This window comes from Phasianus colchicus, chromosome 1, assembly GCF_987193195.1.
Source record: "Phasianus colchicus chromosome 1, bPhaCol1.hap1.1, whole genome shotgun sequence".
NCBI lineage: Eukaryota > Metazoa > Chordata > Aves > Galliformes > Phasianidae > Phasianus > Phasianus colchicus.
Genome location: NC_143436.1, coordinates 161,193,338 through 161,207,037, shown reverse-complemented (window position 1 = coordinate 161,207,037; position 13,700 = coordinate 161,193,338). Strand labels below are relative to the sequence as shown.

The window sequence follows — 13,700 nt, the reverse complement described above, 5'->3', positions numbered from 1 at the left end:
ACCTATGAAATCTCTTTTCATAGTTCTTAAGTTTCTCTGAGCAATTTCATCACTGCCCACCTCAACTATATGAGTAATGGAAAATCATCAGTGGACCTAACCAGCTTTGGGAATTTCCTGGTTATGTCCCTGACCCAGGCCCCAGGAATACTTCCCAACAGCTCAGGTCCAGTCTGCAGATGGAGCTCTCTGTTCCTCTGAGAAGGGATTCGCCCACCACAACCACCTTTCTTTCTTTCCTGACAGAGGCTGTCTCAAGGCATTGGGGTGACTGCCTCACCTTAGGCTCCCTCCTAGGCGGATCCTCCATCATCTCACCACTCACCTCCCCTTCAATTTCCAGCATCTGAAACTTGTTGCTTAGAGGGAGCTGGGAAATAGGCTAGACAGGCAGTGGGGGCTTCTGCGATACCAAGTCAGGACTCTCTTCAAACCTCCTCATCAGTCAGGTCTGTCTGACTGTGAGAGGGAAGGGGGTCAACCCTTTTCTGCAGGTATCTCCATGGCACACTTCCATCTGGCAAGCCAGTGAGTCACTCCAGCAGTAAATCTTCCACTCACATTCCCTGATGGTCCTTAGTCTCAGCACCTCCTCCTTGTGCTCCACCAGCAGTTTGAGCAGCTCATCCACCTGCTCACACCTCACACTGGTGGAATCCCTGCCACCCTCCCTGGGTAGTAGCAGGCTCAGGCAGTCCCTGCAGCTGGAGACATGAACAGCTACATTTATACCGATTGAGTAACAGCTTCATTGGATGGGGGAAGGGCAGTGGATGTCATCTACCTGGACTTCTGAAAAGCCTTTTGACATGGTCCCTCACCACAATCATCTCTCTAAATTGGAGAGGTATGGATTTGAAGGATGGACTGTTTGATGGATTAGGAATTGGCTGACTGGACACATCCAAAGGGTTGTGATCAATGGTTCTGTGTCAGGGTGGAGACCGATTACAAGCAGTGACCTTCAGGGGTCAGTCTTGGGATCAGTGCTCTTCAACATCTTCATCAATGACACAGACGATGGCATCAAGTGCACCCTCAGCAAGTTTGCAAATGACACCCAGCTGAGCAATGCAGTCAATACTCTGGAAGGAAAGGAAGCCATCCAGAGGGACCTGGACAGGCTGAAGAAGTGGACCATGAAAAACTCATGAGGTTCAACAAGACCAAGTGCAGGGTGCTGCACTCGGGTCGGGGCAATCCCAGTTATTTATACAAACTCTGGGAAGATCTCCTTGAGAGCAGCCCTGCGGAGAAGGACTTGGGGGTCATGGTGGATGAGAAGCTGGACATGAGCCAGCAGAGTGCGCTTGCAGCCCAACATCAAAACAGTTGGAAGGCCAGCTATGTTTCTGGGCTGCATTAAAAAAGGGGTGGCCAGAAGGGAGAGGGAGGTGATTGTCCCCTTCTACTTGGCTCTTGTGAGGCTCCCATCCCTGGAGGCATTCAAGGCCAGGCTGGATGTGGCTCTGGGCAGCCTTGTCTAGTGGTTGGCAACCCTGCACATAGCAGGGAGGGTTGAAACTTGATGATCGTTGTGGTCCTTTTTTCCCAGGTCATTCTACGATTCTATGATTCTGGGCAGGCCGTCCGTGTGGGTCCCCACAGTTTTTTGGGATAAGCCCGTGTCACGGTTTTATGATTTTTGGTTATCAGTATTCCACATCATAACATCATGTAATGCACTGGGAGTTTGACTGTAGATGCTCAAGTTCCGGGTGCCTGTTCAGAGGAGGAGAACTACATTCCCCAGAGGGCTTTGCAGTCAGTGAGGAGATGTAACTTCTGGCAAGGTCACCAGATATTCTCTTCTTCACCTCCTCTTCTTCGCCTGCGCTTCTCCGTCTGCTCTTCTCCATCTGCTTTTCTTCATCTGCTCAATTGGACTGCACTTCTCACCTCAGCATTGTGGTGAGGCCTATCCACCTTTTGCACACACTATCTCTCTCTCATTATATTTTGCTGATACTATATTTAGTAAATTAGTTTGTTTCACCTCAGATTGTTCCTGCTGTTTTCAATTATTTAGGGGTCCCCTATTTCCGTTTTCCAGAGGCACGGATCTGCAGATCCCTCCACCTTGCTAGTCACGGAACCGGGCTGAACCAGCCCGTAAACCGTTGACAGCCCGCTGTCTGGTGGAAACCATGTTTAGGCCTGCAGTATCAGAGACTGCCTAGAGGAAAGCAGGTCTCCTGAGCAAGGAGGGACAGTACTTACAGTCTTCACCACTTGACCCACCTCCCACACCCACAGCTGCAACACCATGTGGGCAGCATGGGCTGCGCTCACTCACTGAACCTTCCCGTTCTCAGTGGGCAGCGACAATGGTTACTCACTTGGGGTGCTCCCCAAAGCTATTTAACACTTATTATCAGGTGCGTCCGTCAAGAGTGGGTGATGACACGTTCATAGGATGTTTAAACTGTGCAGCTAATGTGCCAGCTCTACCCCTGCTGACTCAGGAGCCTGCCCACAAGCTGCCAGCTCCCCAGCACAAGTGCAGCACTGTTGCTGGTTTCAAAAAAGCCTTAAAAAAGAGCTTTTTCTGTTGGCCTTTTTTACTCCAGATCCCTTGTCTAGTGCAATCTTATCTGCTCTGAAGCTAGTCTCTACAGCAAATCCTTATAAAGCTTGCTGAGGACAAGTCCAGGTGAGTCACGGACAAGGCCTGAGAAATCCTTTGCCTAAAGGACACAGAGAACAAATCCAGGCAAGTCCTGGTCAAAGTTGGTGAAATCTTTTGTCTGAAGATTTGCAGGCCAGGGGCAAGGAGAAGAGATAAGTCCCAGCTTGATGGTCAGGAAGCAATCTTTTGTGTGGGCTTATCTTGAGGGAGATAGCCATCTCAGGAGGCACTGACCCAAGCACCCTGGAATGCCACAGTGGCAGAAGAAGGAGGATAAAGAAGGGAACAACAACCATTAGGGGAAGTGTGTGTCATCAGATGCCTCTCAATGTGATATTTGCCTGCTGACAGACTCTCCTGGGTCTGCTACCTGAGGCCTGCCTCTTCCTCCTGGACTTGCTCTGTCACTGTACCTGCTTGCTGCCAACCATGCTACAGCTGCTCTCCCCCTGTGCTTTTGCCTCAGGCCACAAGAACAGCGTGCAACAGGACACTGCTGGATCTTGGTGGTGACTATCCTCTGTTTACATAATTATTGCTTCTTTCCTATCTTTCCTGTCACCCAGCTTCCTTTCCCCATCATTCATAACAGTCACTGGCTTCCCCTTCCCCATCTCCCTGATTGACTAAGATTTGTAATAAACTGGTTGGACCAACATTTGAGCCACTGTTTCTTAATCTCACACTGGGTATACATGTATCAAAGAACCTCCTCTCCCTCCTACAAATTGAAGCAAGACACCACTCCTGCTCTTCCATGTAGGCACACACAATGCCGCAACAAGAAGCCTGAGATCTATCAAAAGAGATTTCAAGCTCTGGGAAGGTGACATAAGTATTGAGAAGCACAGATAGTGCTTTCCTTAGCCCCCTGGGGAATAAGTTAGGAATGCTGAGTCAACCGAAGAGATGATACAGCACTGTCTGACAGCAATGAGGCTAATGGGAGCATCTACACTGCACTGAGGATCACTTAGGTTTGAGAAGCACATCTGAAATTCTTGCATATCAATGCACACAGTCTGAGGAACAAATCAGATGAACTGAAAACTTCAGTTCTTTCAGTCCTTTTCTAAAGTTATGGTATCATTGGTATTAGTGAGTGTTGATAGGATGAGTCCCAGGAATGGAATGATGGGATATAGGGTTATGAACTGTTCAGGAAAGACAGACAAGGCAAGGGAGGTCGAGATTTTGCACCATCTGCAAAGGAGAGATTAGACTACAGAGCTTCTGCAGCTAAGGATGATGTCGTAGAGAGCATCTGGGTGAAAATTAAGAGGATGGATAGTAAAGCAGATATCACTGTGAGTGTCTGCTATCAACCACTCACTCAGGCTGATGGCATAGGTCAGCTACTCTGTAGGTAGGAGAACTCTGACCTAGTATTTTTATATTCTTCTACAATAAAGTAACACAATTGGGGGATGAAATGCATGTAATCTTTCTGAATTTTAATAAGTCATTGAATATTGTCCTTCACAGTATTTTTATGGATAGATTGTTCACCTGTGAGTTGAGTAGGCTAATGTTATGCCCATGATTAATTTGTTGAATGCTAGAGCTCAAAGGGTTGTAGTAAATGAGGCCACATCTGACTGGCAGCCAGCCACCGGCAGTGTTCTCAGGACTTCATTATTACTAGGGCTTGTTCTGGTCAACATTTTCACCAATGATCTGGATGCAAGAGTGGAACGTGAAATTTACCGATAAGAAACTGCTGCTACCTTTCTGGTAGAAGGAAAGGCCTTGCAGAGAGATCTAGATACATTGGAGCACTGAACAACCTGGATTGACCTGAAATTCAAGAAAGGTAAACACTGGATTCTGTGCATGGGACAGAGTAATGCTGAACACAGGTACAGACTGAGAGATGAGTGGCTAAAGAGCATCTCTGGAAGAAGGGATCTGAGGGTACTGGTCAGCCATAGGCTTAGCAGAAGTTCACAGTGTATCCTAGAAGCCAAACCTCAGTTTTGTTAAACACAACATAGCCAGTAAGGAGAGGTGATTTTTCCAGCATAGCTCCCAGTGGTGCAGCCTCACCTTGAATATTGTGCACATTTCTGGTCTCCACAATGAAAGAACTGGTCAGGCAGTTGTATTTCACGGTCTTTGTGGATTTCTTCCAAATGAACAATCCTATTTTATTGTGTTCTGTTTGATTCTGCTCTTCTCAAAGTAGTAAGTTAGCTTGGAGGGAGCACATGAGGTTCTTCTATGGTTTTTGTTGTTGTTGTTTGTTCGTCTTTGGTACAGGACCCCAAGTGGAAGAACAACAGTACTTTTTGTTGAGGTAATGGATGCAAATGCTGCTGGAGATCATATTTTGACTCAGTCTAAGCTTGTTCTCCATAAGCTACTATGAAAGCAGTAAGACATTGTGGTTTTATGATCCTGTATTTAATATTGTAGAGCTGTAGCTGAATATTTTTTCAGACACATAGGGAAGTGCAGCATCAAGATGAGTGCACATAGGAGATGCCTCAGAGTTTTAGCCAGAACTATAGCAGATAAGATTAGCCCATATTTTTCAAACTAATCTTGAGTTGGAATTTTGAATCTCTCTTTCATTTTGCACTATGGTAGATAAAATCTCAGTGGATGCTAACATGTAATTTCCACAGTTTAAACTGGAAGAAAACACTGGACAGCTATTGTACGTGCTGACTTGGAAATTTACTTTCCTATTTGAACTAGAACTGGAATATCTTAACATTCACATTGCTGCAACTACGTCATTACAATTTGATATTTGATCTGTAGAGCAAGTAATTTTTAGGGCAGGAAGAGTTGTGAAGTGATATTGAGTATTTTATTATGAATAGTAATATTATCTATCAATGTTCAAAGCATGAACATAGCTTAGGAGAATAAGAAATAGTCTTAAATAGAACTACTGACATTTAAAAGCTCACATTTCACTGTCAAGGGGGTATTCTCTAACACTTGCTCAGAATACAGTATTTCAATGTGAGTTCCAGATAGTGAAATCATCATAGTTTATACGCAACAAATAGAGAACTACTCAATTTTGCAAACACAGTCCATCTTTTTTTCAGACTAGTTCAAGAATTTGTTCAGATTTCATTTATTTTCTCTAAGCAGAAAACCTCTTTAGTGTATTGTCATCTATTCCTTTGCATTCAATGTATTTTTTTCTGAACTTCATGGTCAGTAATAATCCACCCACAAAAACCTTTTGAGACCTGACAATTATTACAAACCATTAAATACAGTAGTCACAACAATTCTTCCATTAAGTTTCTCTCATTAATACTTGAAAAAGAGTTATTTTGACTAGATTTGAGTTTAACCAGAACTTTCATACTAGGTAGTATTATATTCATTGTTAAAAACATTTTTCATTGGAGATTTAGAGAACCTTCCATTAATTGTAAAGGTAAATGGTGTAATTCAATATAAATGATCCAGTTTCCCAAACCTTTTAGGATACACAATAGATATACAAAGAAAATACTGTGTCTCTAGTGCAGCTGACACAAGGACATGAGATGACTTACAGACATATTAAATCAAAGAATTATAGAACGACTTGGGTTAGAAGGAGCATTAAAGTTCCATCTGAAGACCATCTAGTTTCACCCTTCCTCCCATGAGCAGAGTTGATAACAACTACTAAATAAAAATCATTATTTCAAGGCTCATCCACAATTTCTCTAGTCAACCTGTTCCACTGCCTCACCACACTCTGAATGAAAAAAAATTACCTAGCATCCAACCTAAGTCGCCTGTTGAAAAATATTCCCCCCTTATCCCCTCACTTATAGAATATGTGAATGTCACTCTCCATCTTTTGTATGAACTCCCTTTAAGTACTAGAGGGCCACAATGAGGTCTCTTGGGAGCTTCTTCCAAGCTGAATAAGTTCAGCTTTCTCAGCCTGTATTCATAGTGGCAATGTTTCTGTCCTCTGATCACCTTCATGGCTCTCCTCTGGAATCACTGCAACAGGTCCATGTTCTTTTCATGCAGCTGAATACAGTACTCCAGGCCTCATGAGAATGGAATAGAGGGGGAGAATCATTTCCCTTGACCTGCTAATCATGTTTCTTCTGATGCAGCCCAGTTGGCTTTCTGGGCTTCAAGTACATATCACCAGCAAGGTAAACTTATCCTGGGCAGAAATTCAGTACAGAATCTCACATACCTAAACATAAATATCTATAACCATCTGAGGTTTCCCATCTCATTTTGTCTGGTTTCAGCTGCCATTCGAAAATGTTTTCTATAGGTCTATTATAATAGATAATTATTTTGACACTGTTTTTCCAGGTTGAAGATTTTTTTCCCCCCACTGTGCAGCACAAGAAGAATTTACTTTAAAAAAAAAAAATAAAAGGAAGCCTTTTTCTAACACCAGCCCTGAGTGTAAAGGAGTTCGGTGGTTCAGGTAATACTTTCACTGAATTTAACTTTACTTTTACTGTCCTGTCAGACAAGCAAGACAGAGATTCTGGCCTACTAAAGTAAAAAAGATTTCAATCCAGCAGCTAACCTGAGAAGATCTGAGGCTGGCCTTGAACATAGCAACAGGACCAGAAGTTTCCTATTAACAAATTTCCTTGGAAAGTTTTACCTTGGATCCAACTCACAGAAATATTATGTTCCCAGTGAATTTGTCGTTCCAAAATAACTGTGAAAGTTTTTAGAAATTAGTGAAAATTAGTGCTTTACCATGTTGTTCATTGTGCCAAGTGAGGTTTCAATAAATGTTGATATTACAGTTAATATTAGTGGCACAATGAAGGGAATTTATCTAGTTGTAGCCAGAAATAAAGACTTCTCTTTTTCTCTTTTCCTACAATTAACATTTATGTTTTGTGTCTCTTACCCAGTCATTTAATGATTGTTTAGTACATTCAGGTTACTTCCAAAGTGAAATTCTTCGGAGAGACAAAATATTTTAAATTTAAAACATTTAACTTAAAGATCATAAAGTTTCTCATTTCTCTTAAACTTATGAAAGAATGAAATTAAGATGCATGTAAAATTTTGAATTCACAACCTCATAAAAGAAGTGTTTTCATTAACATAAATTTTACTGCTTCAAAAATATCTGTAGCTTCTTTATTATTAAAATACCTCAGAAATATGAACTACTGAAAAGCTGAAGCAGCTACAAATTTCAGGAATCTTTGGGAACAGTTCTCTTTAAATGTTATTGCTTCCCTGTTATAATATATTTTGGTGTACAGAATATTATGAATTTATTTTTGTATAATATACTAAATGAGACATATTTGACACTTAGCTGAGGAAGAAGTTAGCCTTCAGGTACTGAAAAGCTGCCAGAAATAAGAGAGGCTCTATGTTTATTAATCATACTTCTGACTATTGAAGAATGAAAATGATTCTTGAAAATACCAGTGCTTTTTTTTAATAACACAAATTTCTATGATATGGTAAAGAATGGAGTCACCAACAGCCAATTGCCCTACTTCACATCCTCCCAAAACTGCTGTTCTGGAACAAGTAAGAGAACCAATATGGATTTCATATGACGCTTTTTTTTTTTTTTTTTTAAACCAGCAGATCAATATAATTCTTAACCTTTGTGGAATTGTAAGAAAATCCTAATAATTGAAACAATAAAAACAATTATTCTCTTCCCACAAAAAACCAATCCTTTCAATGGAGAAGAAAGCAAGACTGTTAAAAATTAGGATGTAAATGTTTCATAAACCTATTATTTACTTGAAGAAATATGCAATCTGAAGCTACCACACTTATCTGATTTAACAGGCCTACTGAAGAAAAGCAAAACAGTACTGACCATACAGAAGTAAAAACTTTTCATTTATTTCATAGCAAAAAGTAGAATAATTCAGAGCCATGAAAAACATTGTAAGATGCCCATTTATTTCACTGTACAGCAGATGTACACATGGAGTGGAGAACAGTCACTAAGCTGTTATTTAAAACACTGAAGTATTTGACTGTTCAGTTGTTAGCATAACTAAATAGACCAAATAGTGCTTTGAGTACAAAGCAGAAGTTCCTGAGGGATAGCACAAACAAGCAATATTGATAAGGTGTTTGTTCCCATTCTATATCAGTATAGTTAACCAGTTTTACTGAGGAAGTTGGAAACAATGGTGACAATACAAGGCTGACAGTGACAGTTCCCTGGATTGCATCATTACTGAAAACAAGATGCGGTGTCACCACTATGAACTGGAGGCAAAAGGCCAGTCCATGAAGTGTGGACATATGAATTCGCCAAAGGAAAACTGCAAGACAGCCTTCCGTGGGTAAAGTGATGTATGCTGTCCTTTGAAATAGGAAAGGGGTGTTCCTTCCAGATTTTCCAGAACCTGGACAAACTATCAACTATAACTGCCACGTCATGATACGGACTAAGCTGAAGGATCAAACTTCTAGAGTCAGGCCAGAGAAGACGACCACCTGTCTCTTGCAACACACTACGTGAGGCCCTATTCCATTTTTGAGACCATGGAGCACACTGCCAATGTTGACTGGACTGATCTACAGTCTAGATTCAGCTCTTCCTGACTTCCATCCATTTGAATTAATGAAAAATGGACTGCATGGGCAATATTTTCCTAGCAACAATGCTGCTATTGACTTGCGGAACAAACTCTATAACCACAAATTAGTTATAAAGCAAGTATGTTTATTTGGTGCCGGATTCAGGAGAGAGAACTCCTTGAATCAGTCCATATGTTAATTCTTTTTCCTTTTGCCAATTATAATGCTTAGGCCAAGGCTATAATTTCTGCCTTTTGTACCAACATATTTGGAGTAAGAGCTTTTGACTCTTACCTTGCTAGCAGTCGTCATGGCATAAACAGCTTTGTGTACAGCTTTTGTACCGTCAGCATACCAGGAGTCTTCAGCTACCTCCAGTAGCTCCTCCTTCAAGTCTGGTCGACTGGAATACACTGCCTCAATGGTCTCCAGGCAGTCATGTAACACGATTTCTCCTGAGATTCCGCTGAGGAAAGATGCTGGGTTGACAGTGTTAGTCACCACAATTTCTATACCTGCTCTACCAGGATATCCAGATACTTGAAGAACTTCTGTGGTGAGAGCCAATGCCTTCCTTTTACTTCCAACACAGCTAAGACAGTATGAGATATTAATAGGGTAATCCTGTGGCCAAGTCTGAATTTATGTGCTTCTTGAATATTCAGCAATAATGCAGCCACTGCCCTCAAGAGGCTAGGCTACCCTCTGCTTACTTCATCCAGCTGTCTGGAGAAGTATGTTACAGCCCTTTGATAGAACCCCAGGCTTTGGGCCATAATTCCCAAGGCCATTCCCTGCTTCTCATATAAGAACAGCCAGAAGGATTTTGTTATGTCTGGCAACCCTGAGGTGGGAGGCTCATAAGCCCTCATGTCACACATAACCTTTCTGTTTCAGCAGCCATTAAAATATCATCTACACACTATAGTAAAATTCTTTTCCCAGGTGGGCATTCCCACTGCTCCAGTGATTCCCAAAGATATTTGGGCTGTTTTTGAACCTTTGAGGAAGCACTGTCCATGTAAGTTGTCTTCTCCTTCCCTCCCATTCAAATGGGAATAGTACTTGACTTTTGGGGCTCAGAGGCAGACAGAAGATGGCATCCTCCAAACCCGGTACAGTAAACCAAGCCAATACCATAACAGCTGTGAAACACTGGGTCACAAGTGATGGTGCAGATTTTTACGAACACAACATGCAGGCTCTTGGTCACCACTGGCAAAAAAAAAAAAGATGGCTAATGCTAGCAGCTATTTTGAAAAAAAAAAAAATAGTGTTTCATAGGTAAGAATTTGCTATAACAAATTATGCTACTTTGCTGTCTAATGTAATTTCCATAGAAAAAAAGAAGAGGCATTATTTTTTGAAGTGATCAATGTGTATGCATATGTGCAAGTGACTGTGTACACACACATTTGTGTGTGTGTGCATTACCTCTGGATCTACATGTGTGAACAAAGTGAGGGAACATAATGTATTCTAGCAATTTAATTGTTCTCTAGTGCATACTCAATGAGGATACAGATGTATAACTGACAAGTGCACAGAGAAGTCACGCTGGTCTTTAGAGAGCATATAGCTGGAAAGATTATCATGTTGGAAAGAAATAATCAGAAACAAATGGAAAAACTTACCCCTATGCTGCACTTGCAAAAAGATACCAAAAAGAACAACATCCAGAGAGACACCCTTCTTTCGTGGCAGTCAGCCCTTAAATGGGGTCTAGGAGAGGTGGAGCCAGACTCCACCCCTTCTGGTCACGCAGCTGAATTGTCTTCACCTGTGCTCCCACAGCTGACTCATTGCTTGCCTCAGGTGATCAATCAGAGGTTCAGGCCATGATTCAATAGTTCCCATACATCTAGTAACTATTTTACTGGGTAGTTCTCTGAGTTATTTTAATCTGAATTTATAAATTAAATTGAAGTGTTAAGTAGTCGCATCAATAAACAACAAATGTCCTCTTCCTTTTCATGTAATAAATTCCTCATTAGATGTTTGGGGCCTACATAAAAGAGGAAACAAACATTTTTTTCATGGAATTTCCCTGTTTATAATCCCAGCGTATAAAAGAAGCTCACATGTTTAAGAAACTGCATAAAACACACTCATCTCCTGCCTTTTAAACCTCTCTTCACATACTGGATATTATGATAATTTTTTGTTGGCTTCTTTTCCAACTTCCAAACTCATATATATTATCTTTAATGTTAGATCTTATTCACTTTGTATCTTACACATATTCTTGAAGGAAGATGGCCATTTTACAAGTTCAATTAAACCACCTTAATTCTGTGTTATTCAGATATTAGAGAATCATAACATAAATATGTTATTTCATGGACCATTAAATGTCTTAGCAGTTGCTATTAAAAAAAGAAAAAAGAAAAAAAAAAAGAAAAAGAAGTGCTTTAATTATACCTTATCCTTCCAGGAAAAAAGCCTTCTGAAAACATATATCAGACGTTAAGAAGAGAGTTTCAAATGATTTTTACATGCTTCTTCAGATGCATTCACAAAGGACCAAATATATATATATATATAAATTAAGGAGAAACAAATATTGTGTTGCTACTTCATATTTCACCATACAGAATCTTATTTTTGACAGCAATCTAGAACAAAACTATTTCATTCATAAACACAGAAATTCTTAAACTATAAAAAAATGTGTTAACCAATTCTCTGACATTTAGTCATTCTCAAATGCAAATAATTTTAAATTTTTTATCACTAAAAAATATTCCCCAAATTGAACTTTTTCAAAATACTAGTCCTCTCTGAGAAAGCAGAGTTTTTGAGCATGCACAATTTTGCTGTGATAATGGCTTAGGTCCTTGCAGCGGCATGAAAATCCAACAGCAAGAGTGTCCTTTGAATGCTTCTGTCAGGTAGAATGGATTGGATCAAATAAAAACACAGACTGTGTCAAAGGGCAAGAGCTATGGGAGGAGCATTTTCAGCTACTGAGTTTCTACAGTAGTTTATACTTCTTCGTGCCTATAGGCAGCTGAATAATCCAATCAGAAATGAAACAATTAAAATAAAAGGCCAATGGACAAAACCCAAGTTACTCTATGTAATTCCTAGCATTCTTTCTTAAATCTAATGCTGCTATGAAACATCAAATAATCAGTTGCTGCTCTTAGAAAACAATGCTGGCTTGTAAAATTCAATAGAACTGGTAACTAAGATTCCTTCCAACTTTGAGCCGTGAAGTCACAAATGTCAACATTAACTGAAAAGGAAGGCCTAAACACCTGCAAAAAATATGGTCTATATGTATCAGTTTAATCCTCCACTCCAGTACAGAGAAGAGGTGACAGAAGACAGAGTACTGTCTTTAAGAGCTCTAATTTCAATCGATCTACAAAAGACAAATTTTTCAGGTTTTTTTTTGTTGTTGTTGTTTGTTTGTTTTAAAGAATAATACCATTTTGATTGAACTGAGCTAGGAAGTAATTACACAAGCAGATTGCAGGGTAGAACTGAGTGTGGAGCAGTGCTGGTTAAGTGGAAAGCAGAAGATGAACAGTTCTTCATTAAACATATTAGACAGTCTTGCAAGACTGTCATCATTGTTTGCACTAACAAAATTGATTTTTTGTACATGATGTACAGAACCAAGGAGAGAAGAAAGGAGAAAAGGACAGGAAAATGGGGTGGCTAGGAAGATAATCTCAAATGCTACATTTGAGAAGGACACAGGGCTTATTTAAAATCTATGACAATTAAATCCACCAGAAAAAATAAACAGGTAACTTGCAAATCTCTGGCAAATATTTAATGTAATAATTATTCAGTATAGCACGTGGAGTTTTATATAACTAAGTGAAGTGACTTCTGAAGCACGCTGGTCAGTAACAAGTGGTGTCTCTGAAAGGACTAATATTACTTTCCTTATCAATCATATAGACAGTGTAATGGACTACGTGCTTAACAAGCTAGAAAATGACACCAGGCTGAGTGGTGCAGTTAACATGCTAGAAGGAAGGAATGCCATCCAGAAGGACTTGGATAGGCTTGAAATTCAACAAGGTCAAATGCAAGGTGAGAGCCTTAGTGAGATCCTGAGTGAGAGCAATCCCAAGTATGAGTAAAAATTGTGGAAAAAATGGATTGAGAGCAGTCCGGCAGAGAAGTACTTACTCCTTGATCATCAAGCTTCGCTGCTTCAGAGCTGTCTCGGCCAGAACCGCAGCAACTGACCACAAGGTACAGGGGAATTTCGGTCAGTTTCTTCATCTGGGGAACCCTGAGATAACAAAGCAGTCCAGCAGCTCTCTCAAGTGCAGCTGACATGAAGTGGACATTGCCAAGGCAATGGCTCTGCATCCACACCCCTGCCTTAAAAAGTCTCAGGGACAGAGAGGAGAAGTCAGGGTGTGTGAATCACATGGGTCATTCAAACATAGAGAAACCCATAGAGCCACCCATTCTTGGGACTATACAGTGAGGAGGGTTGTTGTCTTTATGAAGAGAGTGATAAGTGTGGGGGCACCTGTTAAGGTCCTGGTAATGGGGTGATGGCAGTGCCAACAGTACTGGCAGCAGGGCA

General features: G+C 40.7%; 1 protein-coding gene across 1 annotated transcript in view; it reads left to right on the top strand.

The window, feature by feature from the left end:
* The window catches only part of LOC149920206 (uncharacterized), a 28,668-nt gene extending 15,426 nt beyond the window's left edge, over positions 1-13,242 (top strand). The window contains exons 2-3 of the mRNA XM_090145338.1: positions 3,792-3,979; positions 13,058-13,242. Of these exons, the coding sequence (XP_090001464.1) occupies positions 3,792-3,979; positions 13,058-13,242 (373 nt within the window). The remainder of the gene's footprint in view (positions 1-3,791; positions 3,980-13,057) is intronic.
* Positions 13,243-13,700: the final 458 nt, after the last annotated feature.